This window comes from Rhinopithecus roxellana, chromosome 1, assembly GCF_007565055.1.
Source record: "Rhinopithecus roxellana isolate Shanxi Qingling chromosome 1, ASM756505v1, whole genome shotgun sequence".
In the NCBI taxonomy this organism is placed as follows: Eukaryota; Metazoa; Chordata; class Mammalia; order Primates; family Cercopithecidae; genus Rhinopithecus; species Rhinopithecus roxellana.
The window spans coordinates 127,563,346-127,579,852 of record NC_044549.1 but is presented as its reverse complement, the minus strand read 5'-3'; the positions used below and the strand labels follow the sequence as shown (position 1 = coordinate 127,579,852).

Sequence of the window (16,507 nt, the reverse complement as noted above, 5' to 3'; positions counted from 1 at the left end):
AGGCTTTGGTATCAGGATGATGCTGGCCTTACAAAATGAGTTAGGGAGGATTCCCTCTTTTTCTATTTATTGGAATAGCTTCGGAAGGAATGTACCAGCTCCTTGTTGTACCTCTGGTAGAATTCAACTGTGAATCTGTCTGGTCCTGGACGTTTTTTGGTTGGTAGGCTGTTAATTATTGCCTCAATTTCAGAAACTGTTATTGGTCTATTCAGAGATTCAACTTCTTCCTGGTTTAGTCTTGGGAGGGTGTATGTGTCCAGGAATTTGTCCATTTCTTCTAGATTTTCTAGTTGATTTGCGTAGAGGTGTTTGTAGTTTTCTCTGATGATAGTTTGTATTTCTGTGGGGTCAGTGGTGATATCCCCTTTATCATTTTTTATTGTGTCTATTTGATTTTTCTCTCTTTTCTTTTTTATTAGTCTTGCTAATGGTCTATTTTGTTTATCTTTTCAAAAAACCAGTTCCTGGATTCATTGATTTTTTGAAGAGTTTTTTGTGTCTCTATCTCCTTCAGTTCTGCTCTGATCTTAGTTATTTCTTGCCTTCTGCTAGCTTTTGAATTTGTTTGCTCTTGCTTCTCTAGTTTTTTAAATTGTGATGTTAGGGTGTTGATTTTAGACCTTTCCTGCTTTCTCTTGTGGGCATTTAGTGCTATAAATTTCCCTCTACACACTGCTTTAAATGTGTCCCAGAGATTCTGGTACACTTCATTATTTACCCAGGAGTCATTCAAAAGCGGGTTGTTCAGTTTCCATGTAGTTGTGAGGTTTTGAGTGAGTTTCTTAATCCTGAGTTCTAATTCGATTGCACTGTGGTCTGAGAGAGAGTTTGTTGTGATTTCTGTTCTTCTGCATTTACTGAGGAGTGTTTTACTTCCAATTATGTGGTCAAATTTAGAATAAATGTGATGTGGTTCTGAGAAGAATGTATATTTCTGTTGATTTGGGGTGGAGAGTTCTGTAGATGTCTATTAGGTCCACTTGGTGCAGAGTTGAGTTCAAGTCCTGGATATCCTTGTTAACCTTCTGTCTCATTGATCTGTCTAATATTGACAGCAGGGTGTTAAAATCTCCCACTATTATTATTATTATTTTTTATTATACTTTAAGTTCTAGGGTACATGTGTATAACATGCAGGTTTGTTACATATGTATACTGGTGCCATGTTGGTGTGCTGCACCCATCAACTCGTCAGCACCCATCAATTCGTCATTTATATCAGGTATAACTCCCAATGCAATCCCTCCCCCCTCCCCCCTCCCCATGATAGGCCCAGGTGTGTGATGTTCCCCTTCCCGAGTCCAAGTGATGTCATTGTTCAGTTCCCACCTATGAGTGAGAACATGCGGTGTTTGGTTTTCTGTTCTTGTGATAGTTTGCTAAGAATGATGGTTTCCAGCTGCATCCATGTCCCTACAAAGGACGCAAACTCATCCTTTTTCATGGCTGCATAATATTCCACGGTGTATATGTGCCACATTTTCTTAATCCAGTCTGTCACAGATGGACATTTGGGTTGATTCCAAGTCTTTGCTATTGTGAATAGTGCCGCAATAAACATACGTGTGCATGTGTCTTTATAGCAGCATGATTTATAATCCTTTGGGTATATACCCAGTAGTGGGATGGCTGGGTCATATGGTAAATCTAGATCTAGATCCTTGAGGAATCGCCATACTGTTTTCCATAATGGTTGAACTAGTTTACAATCCCACCAACAGTGTAAAAGTGTTCCTATTTCTCCACATCCTCTCCAGCACCTGTTGTTCCCTGACTTTTTAATGATTGCCATTCTAACTGGTGTGAGATGGTATCTCATTGTGGATTTGATTTGCATTTCTCTGATGGCGAGTGATGATGAGCATTTTTTCATGTGTCTGTTGGCTGTATGAATGTCTTCTTTTGAGAAATGTCTGTTCATATCCTTTGCCCACTTTTTGATGGGGCTGTTTGTTTTTTTTCTTGTAAAGTTGTTTGAGTTCTTTGTAGATTCTGGATATTAGCCCTTTGTCAGATGAGTAGATTTCAAAAATTTTCTCCCATTCTGTAGGTTGCCTGTTCACTCTGATGGTAGTTTCTTTTGCTGTGCAGAAGCTCTTTAGTTTAATCATATCCCATTTGTCAATTTTGGCTTTTGCTTCCGTTGCTTTTGGTGTTTTAGACATGAAGTCCTTGCCCATGCCTATGTCCTGAATAGTACTACCTAGGTTTTCTTCTAGGGTTTTTATGGTATTAGGTCTAACATTTAAGTCTCTAATCCATCTTGAATTAATTTTCGTATAAGGAGTAAGGAAAGGATCCAGTTTCAGCTTTCTACTTATGGCTAGCCAATTTTCCCAGCACCATTTATTAAATAGGGAGTCCTTTCCCCATTTCTTGTTTCTCTCAGGTTTGTCAAAGATCAGATGGCTGTAGATGTGTGGTATTATTTCTGAGGACTCTGTTCTGTTCCATTGGTCTATATCTCTGTTTTGGTACCAGTACCATGCTGTTTTGGTTACTGTAGCCTTGTAGTATAGTTTGAAGTCAGGTAGCGTGATGCCTCCAGCTTTGTTCTTATGACATAGGATTGTCTTGGCAATGCGGGCTCTTTTTTGGTTCCATATGAACTTTAAAGCAGTTTTTTCCAATTCTGTGAAGAAACTCATTGGTAGCTTGATGGGGATGGCATTGAATCTCTAAATAACCTTGGGCAGTATGGCCATTTTCACAATATTGATTCTTCCTATCCATGAGCATGGTATGTTCTTCCATTTGTTTGTGTCCTCTTTTATTTCACTGAGCAGTGGTTTGTAGTTCTCCTTGAAGAGGTCCTTGACATCCCTTGTAAGTTGGATTCCTAGGTATTTTATTCTCTTTGAAGCAATTGTGAATGGAAGTTCATTCATGATTTGGCTCTCTGTTTGTCTGTTACTGGTGTATAAGAATGCTTGTGATTTTTGCACATTAATTTTGTATCCTGAGACTTTGCTGAAGTTGCTTATCAGCTTAAGGAGATTTTGGGCTGAGACAATGGGGTTTTGTAAATATACAATCATGTCATCTGCAAACAGGGACAATTAGACTTCTTCTTTTCCTAACTGGATACGCTTTATTTCTTTCTCTTGCCTGATTGCCCTAGCCAGAACTTCCAACACTATGTTGAATAGGAGTGGTGAGAGAGGGCATCCCTGTCTTGTGCCAGTTTTCAAAGGGAATTTTTCCAGTTTTTGCCCATTCAGTATGATATTGGCTGTGGGTTTGTCATAAATAGCTCTTATTATTTTGAGGTACGTTCCATCAATACCGAATTTATTGAGCGTTTTTAGCATGAAGGGCTGTTGAATTTTGTCAAAAGCCTTTTCTGCATCTATTGAGATAATCATGTGGTTCTTGTCTTTGGTTCTGTTTATATGCTGGATTACATTTATTGATTTGTGAATGTTGAACCAGTCTTGCATCCCAGGGATGAAGCCCACTTGATCATGGTGGATAAGCTTTTTGATGTGCTGCTGAATCCGGTTTGCCAGTATTTTATTGAGGATTTTTGCATCGATGTTCATCAGGGATATTGGTCTAAAATTTTCTTTTTTTGTTGTGTCTCTGCCAGGCTTTGGTATCAGGATGATGTTGGCCTCATAAAATGAGTTAGGGAGGATTCCCTCTTTTTCAATTGATTGGAATAGTTTCAGAAGGAATGGTACCAGCTCCTCCTTGTACCTCTGGTAGAATTCAGCTGTGAATCCATCTGGTCCTGGACTTTTTTTGGTTGGTTGGCTATTAATTATTGCCTCAATTTCAGAGTCTGCTGCTGGTCTATTCAGGGATTCAATTTCTTCCTGGTTTAGTCTTGGAAGAGTGTAAGTGTCCAGGAAATTATCCATTTCTTCTAGATTTTCTAGTTGATTTGCGTAGAGGTGTTTATAGTATTCTCTGATGGTAGTTTGTATTTCTGTGGGGTCCGTGGTGATATCCCCTTTATCATTTTTTATTGCATCTATTTGATTCTTCTCTCTTTTCTTCTTTATTAGTCTTGCTAGCGGTCTGTCAATTTTGTTCATCTTTTCAAAAAACCAACTCCTGGATTCATTGATTTTTTGGAGGGTTTTTTGTGTCTCTATCTCCTTCAGTTCTGCTCTGATCTTAGTTATTTCTTGCCTTCTGCTAGCTTTTGAATGTGTTTGCTCTTGCTTCTCTAGTTCTTTTAATTGTGATGTTAGAGTGTCAATTTTAGATCTTTCCAGCTTTCTCTTGTGGGCATTTAGTGCTATAAATTTCCCTCTACACACTGCTTTAAATGTGTGCCAGAGATTCTGGAATGTTGTATCTTTGTTCTCACTGGTTTCAAAGAACATCTTTATTTCTGCCTTCATTTCGTTATGTACCCAGTAGTCATTCAGGAGCAGGTTGTTCAGTTTCCATGTAGTTGAGCGGTTTTGATTGAGTTTCTTAGTCCTGAGTTCTAGTTTGATTGCACTGTGGTCTGATAGACAGTTTGTTATAATTTCTGTTCTTTTACATTTGCTGAGGAGTGCTTTACTTCCAATTATGTGGTCAATTTTGGAATAAGTGTGATGTGGTGCTGAGAAGAATGTATATTCTGTTGATTTGGGGTGGAGAGTTCTATAGATGTCTATTAGGTCCGCTTGGTGCAGAGATGAGTTCAATTCCTGGATATCCTTGTTAACTTTCTGTCTCGTTGATCTGTCTAATGTTGACAGTGGAGTGTTGAAGTCTCCCATTATTATTGTATGGGAGTCTAAGTCTCTTTGTAAGTCTCTAAGGACTTGCTTTATGAATTTGGATGCTCCTGTATTGGGTGTATATATATTTAGGATAGTTAGCTCTTCCTGTTGAATTGATCCCTTTACCATTATGTAATGGCCTTCTTTGTCTCTTTTGATCTTTGATGGTTTAAAGTCTATTTTATCAGAGACTAGGATTGCAACCCCTGCTTTTTTTTATTCTCCATTTGCTTGGTAGATCTTCCTCCATCCCTTTATTTTGAGCCTATGTATGTCTCTGCATGTGAGATGGGTTTCCTGAATACAGCAGACTGATGGGTCTTGACTCTTGATCCAGTTTGCCAGTCTGTGTCTTTTAATTGGAGCATTTAGTCCATTAACATTTAAGGTTAATATTGTTATGTGTGAACTTGATCCTGCCATTATGATATTAACTGGTTATTTTGCTCGTTAGTTGATGCAGTTTCTTCCTAGCCTCGATGGTCTTTACATTTTGGCATGTTTTTGCAGTGGCTGGTACCGGTTGTTCCATTCCATGTTTAGGGCTTCCTTCAGGGTCTCTTGTAAGGCAGGCCTGGTGGTGACAAAATCTCTAAGCATTTGCTTATCTGTAAAGGATTTTATTTCTCTTTCACTTATGAAACTTAGTTTGGCTGGATATGAAATTCTGGGTTTAAAATTCTTTTCTTTAAGAATGTTGAATATTGGCCCCCACTCTCTTCTGGCTTGTAGAGTTTCTGCCGAGAGGTCTGCTGTTAGTCTGATGGGCTTCCCTTTGTGGGTAACTCGACCTTTCTCTCTGGCTGCCCTTAAGATTTTTTCCTTCATTTCAACTTTGGTGAATCTGGCAATTATGTGTCTTGGAGTTGCTCTTCTCGAGGAGTATCTGTGTGGCGTTCTCTGTATTTCCTGAATTTGAATGTTGGCCTGCCCTACTAGGTTGGGGAAGTTCTCTTGGATGATATCCTGAAGTGTGTTTTCCAACTTGGTTCCATTTTCCCCCTCACTTTCAGGCACCCCAATCAGACATAGATTTGGTCTTTTTACATAATCCCATACTTCTTGCAGGCTTTGTTCATTTCTTTTTCTTCTTTTTTCTTTTGGTTTCTCTTCTCGCTTCATTTCATTCATTTGATCCTCAATCGCTGATACTCTTTCTTCCAGTTGATCGAGTCGGTTACTGAAGCTTGTGCATTTGTCACGTTTTCATCTCTGTCATTTCATTTATGACCTTCTCTGCATTAATTAGTCTAGCTGTCAATTCTTCCACTCTTTTTTCAAGATTTTTAGTTTCTTTGCGCTGGGTACATAATTCCTCCTTTAGCTCTGAGAAGTTTGATGGACTGAAGCCTTCTTCTCTCATCTTGTCAAAGTCATTCTCTGACCAGCTTTGATCTGTTGCTGGCGATGAGCTGCGTTCCTTTGCAGGGGGAGATGCGCTCTTATTTCTTGAATTTCCAGCTTTTCTGCCCTGCTTCTTCCCCATCTTTGTGGTTTTATCTGCCTCTGGTCTTTGATGATGGTGACGTACTGATGGGGTTTTGGTATAGGTGTTCTTCCTGTTTGGTAGTTTTCCTTCTAATAGTCAGGACCCTCAGCTGTAGGTCTGTTGGAGATTGCTTGAGGTCCACTCCAGATGCTGTTTGCCTGGGTATCAGCAGGAGAGGTTGCAGAAGATAGAATATTGCTGAACAGCGAGTGTACCTGTCTGATTCTTACTTTGGAAGCTTCCTCTCAGGGGTGTACTCCACCCTGTGAGGTGTGGGGTGTCAGACTGCCCCTAGTGGGGGATGTCTCCCAGTTAGGCTACTCAGGGGTCAGGGACCCACTTGAGCAGGCAGTCTGTCCCTTCTCAGATCCCAGCCTCCGTGTTGGGAGATCCACTGCTCTCTTCAAAGCTGTCAGACAGAGTCATTTGGGTCTGCACAAGCCTCTGCTGCTTCCTCTGTTGTTTTTTAGCTGTGCCCTGTCCCCAGAGATGGAGTCTACAGAGACAGGCAGGTTTCCTTGAGCTGCTGTGAGCTCCACCCAATTCGAGCTTCCCAGCGGCTTTGTTTACCTACTTAAGCCTCAGCAATGGCGGGCGCCCCTCCCCCAGCCTCGCTGCTGCCTTGCAGTTAGATCACAGACTGCTGTGCTAGCAATGAGGGAGGCTCCGTGGCCGTGGGACCCTCCGGGAAGGTGTGGGTATAATCTCCTGGTGTGCCCGTTTGCTTAAAGCGCAGTATTGGGGTGGGAATTAACCGATTTTCCAGGTGTTGTGTGACTCAGTTCGCCTGGCTAGGAAAAGGGACTCCCTTCCCCCTTGAGCTTCCCAGGTGAGGCAATGCCTTGCCCTGCTTCAGCTCTCGCTGGTCGGGCTGCAGCAGCTGACCAACACCAATTGTCCGGCACTCCCCAGTGAGATGACCCCAGTACCTCAGTTGAAAATGCAGAAATCACCAGTCTTCTGTGTCGCTTGCGCTGGGAGTTGGAGACTGGAGCTGTTCCTATTCGGCCATCTTCCTCCGCCCGATCCTTCCACTATTATTATGCGGGAATCTAAGTCTCTTTGTAGGTCCCTGAAGACTTGCTTTAGGAATTGAGGTGCCCCTGTATTGGGTTCATTTTTATTTAGGATAGTCAGCTCTTCTTGTTGAATTGATCCTTTTACCATTATGTAATGGTCTTCTTTGTCTCCTTTGATCTTTGTTGGTTTAAAGTCTGTTTTATTAGAGACTAGGATTGCAACCCCTGCTTTTTTTTTTTTTTTTCCATTTGCATGGTAGATCTTCCTCCATCCCTTTATTGTGAGCCTATGTGTGTCTTTGCATGTGAGACAGGTCTTCTGAATACAGCACACTAATTGGTCTTGACTTTTTATTCAATTTGCCAGTCTTTGTCTTTTAATTGGGGCACTTAGCCCATTTACATTTAAGGTTAATATTGTTATGTGTGAATGTGTGAACTTGATCCTGTCATTATGATGTTAGCTGGTTATTTTGCCCGTTAATTGATGCAGTTTCCTCATAGCATCAATGGTCTTTACAATTTGGCATGTTTTTGCAGTGGTTGGTACCCAGTTGCCCCTTTCCATGTTTAGTTCTTCCTTCAGTAGCTCTTGTAAGGCAGGCCTGGTGGTGACAAAATCTCTCATCTTGTCTGCATAGGATTTTATTTCTCCTTCACTTATGAAGCTTAGTGTGGCTGGGTATGAAATTCTGGGTTGAAAATTCTTTTCTTAAAGAATGTTGAATATTGGCCTCCACTCTCTTCTGGCTGGTAGGGTTTCTGCCGAGAGATCCGCTGTTAGTCTTATGGGCTTCCCTTTGTGGGTAATCTGACCTTTCTCTCTGGCTGCCCTTAACGTTTTTTCCTTCATTTCAACCTTGGTGAATCTGACAATTATGTGTCTTCAGGTTGCTCTTCTTGAGGAGTATCTATGGGTGTTCTCTGTATTTCCTGAATTTGAATGTTGGCCTGCCTTGCTAGGCTGGGGAAGTTCTCCTGGATAATATCCTGAAGAGTGTTTTCCAATTTGGTTTCATTCTCCCTGTCACTTTCAGGAACACCAATTAAATGTAGATTTGGTATTTTCACATAGTCCTATATTTATTGGAGGCTTTGTTCATTTCTTTTCACTCTTTTTTCTCTAATCTTGTCTTCTTGCTTTATTTCATCAGTTTGATCTTCAGTCACTGATATCCTTTCTTCCACTTGATTGAATCAGCTGTTGAAGTTTGTGCATGCATCACGAAGTTCTCATGCTGTGGTTTTCAGCTCCATCAAGTCATTTAAGGTCTTCTCTACACTGTTTCTTCTAGTTAGCCATTTGTCTAACCTTTTTTCAAGGTTTTTAGCTTCCTTGCGATGGGTTAGAACATGCTCCTTTAGCTTGGAGAAGTTTGTCACTACTGACTTTCTGAAGCCTACTTCTGTCAACCTGTCAAACTCGTTCTCTGTCCAGTTTTGCTCCGTTGCTGCTGAGGAGCTGCGATCCTTTGGAGGAGAAGAGGTGCTTTGGTTTTTGGAATTTTCAGCCTTTCTGTCTCGTTTCTCCCCATCTTTGTGGTTTTATCTACCTTTGGTTTTTGATGTTGGTGACCTACAGATGGGGTTTTGGTATGGATGTCCTTTTTGTTGATGTTGATGCTATTTCTTTCCATTTGTTAGTTTTCCTTCTAACAGTTGGGCCCCTCAGCTGCAGGTCTGTTGGAGTTTGCTGGAGGTCTACTCCACACCCTGTTTGCCTGGGTATCACCAACGGAGGCTGCAGAACAGCCCATATTGCTGATCTTGCTGCCTGATCCTTCCTTTGGAAGCGTCATCCCAGAGGGGCCCCCTGCCTGTATGAGCTGTCTGTCGGCCCCTACTGGGAGGTGTCTCCCAGTCAGGCTACACAGGGATCAGGGACCCACTTGAGGAAGCAGTCTGTCTGTTCTTAGAGCTCAAATGCCATGCTGTGAGAACTACTGCTCTCTGCAGAGCTGTCAGACAGGGATGTCTAGGTCTGCCGAAGCTGTTTGCTGCGTTTTGTTCTGATATGCTCTGCCCACCGAGGTGGAATCTAGAGAGGCAGTAGGTCTTGCTGAGATGTGGTGGGCTCTGCCCAGTTCGAGCTTCCTGTCCTCTTTGATTACACTGTGAGCACAAAACCACCTACTTAAGCCTCAGCAATGGTGACACCCCTCCCCCGGTCAAGCTGCAGCATTGCAGGTGGATCTCATACTGCTGCACTAGCGGTGAGCAAGGCTCCGTGGGTGTGGGACCTGCCAAGCCAGGCATGGGAGGGAATTTCCTGGTTCTGCCAGTTGTGAAGACCATGGGAAAAGTGTAGTATTTGAGCAGAAGTGTACTGTTCCTCCAGGTACAGACTGTCACAGCTTCCCTTGGCTAGGAAAGGGAAATCCCCCAACCCTTTGCACTTCCTGGGTGAGGCGATGCCCCACCCTGCTTCGGCTTGCCCTCTGTGGGCTGCACCCACTGTCCAACCAGTCCCAATGAGACGAACCAGGTACCTCAGTTGGAAATGCAGGAATCACCCGTCTTCTGCATCAGTCTTGCTGGGAGCTGCGGACCAGAGCTGTTCCTATTCGGCCATCTTGGAAGCCTCCCTAACTGGCAAACTCTTAACTCTTCAGGGCTCAGCTGAGATGTTGCCACTTCAAGGAAGTCTTTTTTTTGTTGTTGTTGTTGTTGAGACAAGGTCTCACTCTCTCGCCCAGACTGGAGTGCAGTGGCCCAATCTCAGCTCACTGCAACCTCCGCCTCCCAAGCTCAAGCGATCCTCCTGCCTCAGCCTCCCGAGTAGCTGGGATTACAGCCGTGCACCACCACGCCCTGCTAATTTTTGTATTTTTAGTAAAGACGAGGTTTCACCATGTTGGCCAGGCTGGTCTAAAACTCCTGACCTCAAATGATCCACCTGCCTCAGCTTCCCAAAATACTGGCATTACAGATGTGAGCCATCACGCCCAGCCCAAGGAAGTCTTTAGAGACCTCCTCCCACCCTACACAGCATCCTTCCTCTGTAGTCTTACAGCACTCTTACTGACCCTCTCCCCCATTTCAACCCCTTTCATACTGTGATTAACTGGTTAATCATCAGCTTCCCTTGCTAGACTGCCCTCTGCAAGGGCATGCCACATTCATTACAATAGATCAAGCAGTTAGCCCTCTTGGGTACTGGCACATCGATCTCTGCAGCTCTCCTTCCTCATTGGCTGACAACAACAAAAACAACAACAACATCTTCTGATACTAACACCACCACCATTGGTTAAAGCTTTCTATATGCTAGGAATTGTTCTATTCACATTACTTGAATCTTGCCAATAACTCTATGAGTAGGTATTCTTATCCCCATCCTATGGTTGAGGAAACAATCTTGGAGAGGTTAAGCAAGTTGTTTTGTTTTGTTTTGTTTTACTACTGGTCAATATTGGAGCTGAGGTTCAAACCCAGGAAGCTGACTCCTGGGTCAATGAAGCCCTTTTGGGAAGCACTTCACCTCTGGTATTGGCTTTGGGCTTTGATACACATTGTGCTTTATTGTTTTTTTTAACAATCAATGAGCTTTGCATAGGCAATTTGCCCTGATTCCCTATGCTCTCCTTCCTAAATGTGACTGTTGGTGTCTTGGTGGCCTAGAAGTGCCTCCAGCTCCCCACATGGATGTGCTGGGTTCAAAATGCATCTTCTTTGTTATACCAAACACACTCTCCCTCCTTATCACCTTTGCTCACGAAAAACACCCACCGCACCCTACAGTGAAAAATCAGCACTGTAGGGGGGAGAGGTATGTTCCGAGCAGTCGTTATGGCATCATAGCAGATCATGCATTCCTAAAGTTTCGGCTCTCATGGCTTCACAGATTGAGAGCTGAGGCTCCTGATGGGATTCACCCCATCTGAATTAGAGAGCTGTGATGGAATAGGGCAAAAGGAGACATTCCATTACAAAGTCAAACCACGGTAAACAACCACAGCCAAAGGAAATAGAAGAAAGAAAGAAAGGACAGGAAAGAAAAGACAAAAAACAATTATATACGGAAGGAGGATGGCAAGTTGCTGGAAGACAAACAGTTCTCCTACATCTTAAAATTCTAGAACAAAGATGTGACCAAGTTTCTTGAGTCTTTTATAGGAACTTTAGACTAGTATTTCCTGAGTTCAGCGTCCATAGGCAACTGAATGGATGTTAGGTGGGCAAGCACACCGCCAATTTTAGGTACATGTTTCAAAAGAGTCATCAAATTTTTAGAAATAAAAAAAGCATAATATCTTAAACTTATTAATCATTTTCATATCAGTAATGGGGAATATTATTTGAAGTTAATCCTTTACAGTTCTATATCTGGGTCTATTGGATATATCTGTTTCACAACAAGTCATTCTGAAGTGGTTTGCACACTTTTTATTTGTGTAGATCCTAATTCATAATTACAGGTGGTTACAAATGACAGCAAGTGTTTGGTGGCTATCTAAAATTATTCTGAGTATTTAGATAGAAGAGGACCCCAACATTATGTTGTGATTTCATACAAAACACTTAGCTAGATGCTAAGTTGACAAACATACTTTATTCAGAGTATTGGATGGTTCAGCTCTGGAGATAGCAACAAATGGATTCTGTTGTGGTTTGAACTACATCAACTTGCTTAGGCTGGAGTTACATTTCCCAGAATCCCCTTCTCTGAGTGGTCTCAAGTTAGAATTGGTCCAGAGAATAATTTGCATAACGTTTGCAAGGTAGAAGTGAAGCAGCCACCATTACTCTCTGAAGATTGTCAGGGCTAGATGTGACAGACAGATGCAGAGGGTGCTAGCGGGTTCCATTTATTCTTGCTGTCCTCCACTCTGTGGCCTGGTATTCCTCCCAGCTGATGACCTTGTTGACCTGCAGTGGTCCTGGCCCATCACAAGATGCATGGGGACTGTAATTAATTTATCATTGCATCTCCAGTGTATGGTGCAGATCCTGTCTTTTTTTTTTTTTTTTTTTTTTTTAGAAACTGATGTTTATTTTCCATCAACAATTTTTCCATGTTGCTTAAGAGCCCGTGCAAGAACAGCTTAAGACCATTCAGTGGTTGCTCCTACCCATTCAGTGGCCTGAGCAGTGGGAGCTGCAGACCAGTCTTCCGTGGCAGGCTGAGCACTCCAGTCTTCAGTAGGGAACTGCTGAATAGGCACAGAGGGCACCTGTACACCTTCAGACCAGTCTGCAACCTCAGGCTGAGTAGCAGTGAACTCAGGAGCTGGAGCAGTCCATTCACCCTGAAATTCCTCCTTGGTCACTGCCTTTTCAGCAGCAGCCTGCTCTTCTTTTTCAGTCTCTTCAGGATCTCTGTAGAAGTAGAGATTAGGCTTCTCCCACCTCCCACGGGTGTTCACGGGAAATAGTGCCACGCATGCGCAGAACTTCCCGAGCCAGCATCCACCACATCAAACCCACTGAGTGAGCTCCCTTGTTGTTGCATGGGATGGCAATGTCCACATATCGCAGAGGAGAATCTGTGTTACACAGAGCAATGGTAGGTAGGTTAACATAAGATGCCTCCGTAAGAGGCTGGTGGTCAGCCCTGGGGTTAGTAACCACAAGAAGCCGTGGCTCCCGGAAGGCTGCCTGGATCTGGTTAGTGAAGGTTCCAGGAGTGAAGCAGCCAGCAATTGGAGTGGCTCCAGTGGCAGCAGCAAACTTCAGCATGGCCCTCTGGCCAGTATTCCTGGAGGATATAACACTGACATCAGCAGGGTTTTCAATGGCAACAATGGCACGGGCCGCCAGCAGAAGCTTCTCCCAGGTCCTCTTCAGATTTATGATGTAGATGCCATCACTTTTCCTTCTATAGATGTACTGTTCCATCTGGAAGTCAAGATTGGTGCCACCTAAGTGGGTTCCTGCTGCAAGGAACTTAAGGACATCTTCCTCCTTCATTTGCAGGACATCAAGGGCTCTGGACATTGTGAAAAGTTTCCCTTTAAGTTACGACGGGAATCCAGAACAAGGCCGTATGGACCCCTCTGTAGGTAGCGCGGAAAAAAGCCAGATCCTGTCTTATCAGTATCTTGGTTGTTCATTGAGTAAACACATGTACATCGTTTTACATGCATTGATTTTTGGCTACTCAGCATTGGGAAATAATAAGACAATTTTCTGGAGAATCATCCCTGTCCCACATTTAGTTAATGTATGTTGGGTAAGGTTTATTTCACGCCTAGCTCCACTGACCACATGAGTTCAGCCAGGCCAATCAAGTTATTATATTCCCTTGGCTACAGTGATTGGCTCAGGGATGGAACACTACTCAGCCTAAGCCAATAAGATGTGTTGTCTTTTGCTGTGACTGTCACAACAGAGGCACATGACCTTTTCTGCTGGACCTCAACCTGGGAGGATATAGGCCTGACTCTGTTGGCAGTCATTCTGGTGCCACACTGAGCCTGAGAATGAAGCCAACATTGTGAACAGCAAAGTAATGAGAAGAAACAAGACTGGGTTCTGATAATATTTGAGCCCCTGGATTGAGCTGTGCCTGAAGTCAGTATCCCTTGGATTTCAATTATATGAACCAATAACCACCCTCCCCCTTATTTCTTCCCCTCAAACCACTATGGAGTGGGATTTCTGTGATGTGGAGCATAAAATCTCCACTCACACTGCATAGTTTTCAATTTCCCTTTAGGAGCAAAACGCCTTTTTCAAATGAATGTTCACACAGAACCCCATTACACAGCAAGGTTAATAGCAGAGCTCATGAGGACCAGGCCCTGCTCTCCTGCCCTCCATCCCCCAAGTTCTGAAGCCGTTCCTGATGCCTCTGTGGAACGCTGGTCTTGGCAGAACACAGTTAGAAAACCATTAATTTAACCCATGTCTCTTATTTTAAAGGTAAGAAAACTGGAGTTCAGAAAAGGGAGCGGGCTGACTCAATCCCAGCTGCTGGCAGATCTGGGACTGCAAACCAGCCTTCCATTGCTCCACGCAGGTGTCTCTTCTCAAGTGGAATCACAGCATTGGATGGACTGAAAAGAGGAAGAGGCTGCAATGGAGCAGCACACCTGGTATGCGGGGATGCCTGGAAAACAGAATTAGGAGAGCCCTGGGTCAGCATTGCTCTGGCACTGGCTGGGCTGGGGGCTATCCTGATTCTAGAATTATCTTGGTTCGTGGGATAGAAATGTCCCCAAAGTGGAGAAGTTCAGTTCAACCCAACATCCTTATATTGCAATGAGGATAAAGACCACAGACCCTATGGCCTGTATGACCCAGCTGCCCATTTCTAGGAACCCATTCCTACAAAAATGACAACATGCGTGTGCAAACAGCAGCAATGACAAACATACCCTGGGATGCTTTCCCTGTGTGGTTTGTTATAGTAAGATAGCGGCCACAGCTTGTATATCATCCACAGAGGACTGGCTAAATGATGGCACTTCATTCTGCAGAATCTTTTGCTGTACTCAAAAAGAACAAGTTAGACCTGTACGTATGAACATGGAAAGGTATCTATGACTTATATTAAGTAGAAAAATTAAATTGCAGAATGATATTTATAGTATAACTTCATTCTTACAAAAACAGTTTTCCAAAACTGTATGTGTAAAAGGGCTGGAAGGACACATCCACCGTCTTAATAGTGGTTACATCTGGGGAGGAGAGTTGGGGCTTGAGGCAGACTTTGGCCATTCAATTTGGATGGGGGCAGAGACCCCCTCTCAGATCTGAGAATGCTGTACTTACTTTCCAGCCTCCTTTGCAGCACAGGCCATGACAAAGACCCTGTTAAATCACCTTCGGTGGGAGGGGACAGGGCATTTCCTCTATCTGGCAGAGGGGGCTGCAAGGTCAAATTCCTGACAGAAGTGGTGCTGTTTCCTGCTGTAGCGTGCAGTGGTTATGTACTGTAGTGCTTCACGGTGGCAGACGCAGCTTCAAACACACCAGCACACTGGTCAACTTTGGGGTCTTACTCTTGGAAGCCTGGCCTGGAGCTTCCCTCTCACATTCTGTGAACCACCCCATATCCTTCTAGTAAACTCTTCTGCTTCATGGTTTAGAGTCAGCTGAGTTAGAGGGACTTCTGATTATTTTATACATGCCATCTGATACACAAATATATATACACATTTTTTAACCAAACATATTTAAGAGAATACAGATGATCTAGCCTAAAGGAGCATGTAGTGCATAGAGGTGTGTGTCCCTGCCCTGTTTGGTATTTTATTTTATTTTTCGAGGTGGAGTCTTGCTTTGTTGCCCAGGCTGGAGTGCAGTGGTGGGCTCTCAGCTCACTGCAAGTGCCTCCTGGGTTCAATTGATTCTCCTGTCTCAGTCTCCCAAGTAGCTGGGATTATAGGTGCATGCCACCATGCCCGGCTAATTTTTGTATTTTTAGTAGAGATGGGGTTTCGCCATGTTGGCTAGGCTGGTCTCAAACTCCTGACCTCAGGTGATCCACCCACCTCGGCCTCCCAAAGTGCTAGGATTACAAGTGTGAGCTGCCATGCCTGGCTCCCTGCCCTGTTTTGAACCAGGGTTTTATTAAAGAGGTGAAGGTGCTGATCATTAAACAGCAACTACAGTGAACTTGGTTTGCAGTGAGACGTTTGCTCAGAAATGTTCTTTTCTTTTTAAATAAGCAACTTCCTGACCTGCAAGTTAGTCTTAGGCATGGCTCCCTCACCGGGAAAGTTGTGTCCTGTGCAGGCTGCTCTTCCTACTGTCCCTGTGCATCTGCCTGGGCCTTCTTCCTCTTGGTTCTTGGGTAGACTGACTCTGTCCTCTGAAAGCCTGGTCCTCTGAGGAGACTGAAGTTTGCATGTCACACAGAGCCAAGAGATCTGGCCCTGGATGAAACTAGGGGACAGCTCCCAACAGCTGCTCAATTAGTGAGTTTCCTTTGTAATTCAACTTGGGTAAGCTGGGGTAATTAACAAATGGACTTGAGAATGACAAACCTTCATGGCCAAGGTCCAAAATGTCATGTTGGTGGAAGATGGCAAAAGTCTGGTGAAAGGGATGTCAGAAGTAAAAGGACTAGGTACCAGGAAATGAGGAATCAGAATAGCATTGTCCACAACTACTGGAGGTCCTTGTTGATTTATTTCTTTGCTTTTCCAATGACCTTTTGATATTTGAATTTCACACATCCCTGTCTTAGTTTGCATCCTCCAGAAGCAGTGGCTGAGACAAGGATTCAAGTGCAAGTGGCTTGATTGAGAAATAGTCATTCAGGGATCACCATTCAGGGACTGGAGAAGTAAGACAGGGAAGGAGGGAAGCCAATGGAGAGTGTG

At 43.5% G+C, this 16,507-nt stretch overlaps 1 protein-coding gene and 1 pseudogene across 2 annotated transcripts in view; one reads left to right on the top strand and one right to left on the bottom strand.

Annotated features, from left to right (window-relative positions):
* The window catches only part of C1H3orf35 (chromosome 1 C3orf35 homolog), a 31,124-nt gene extending 16,738 nt beyond the window's left edge, over positions 1–14,386 (top strand). Inside the window, 1 exon segment of the mRNA XM_010376629.2 lies at positions 14,100–14,386. Within this exon segment, the coding sequence (XP_010374931.1) occupies positions 14,100–14,386 (287 nt within the window).
* On the bottom strand, positions 12,191–13,226 carry LOC104672766 (annotated as a pseudogene). Its single transcript, XR_749439.2, has one exon. The product of XR_749439.2 is annotated as a 40S ribosomal protein SA-like (transcript).
* Positions 14,387–16,507: the final 2,121 nt, after the last annotated feature.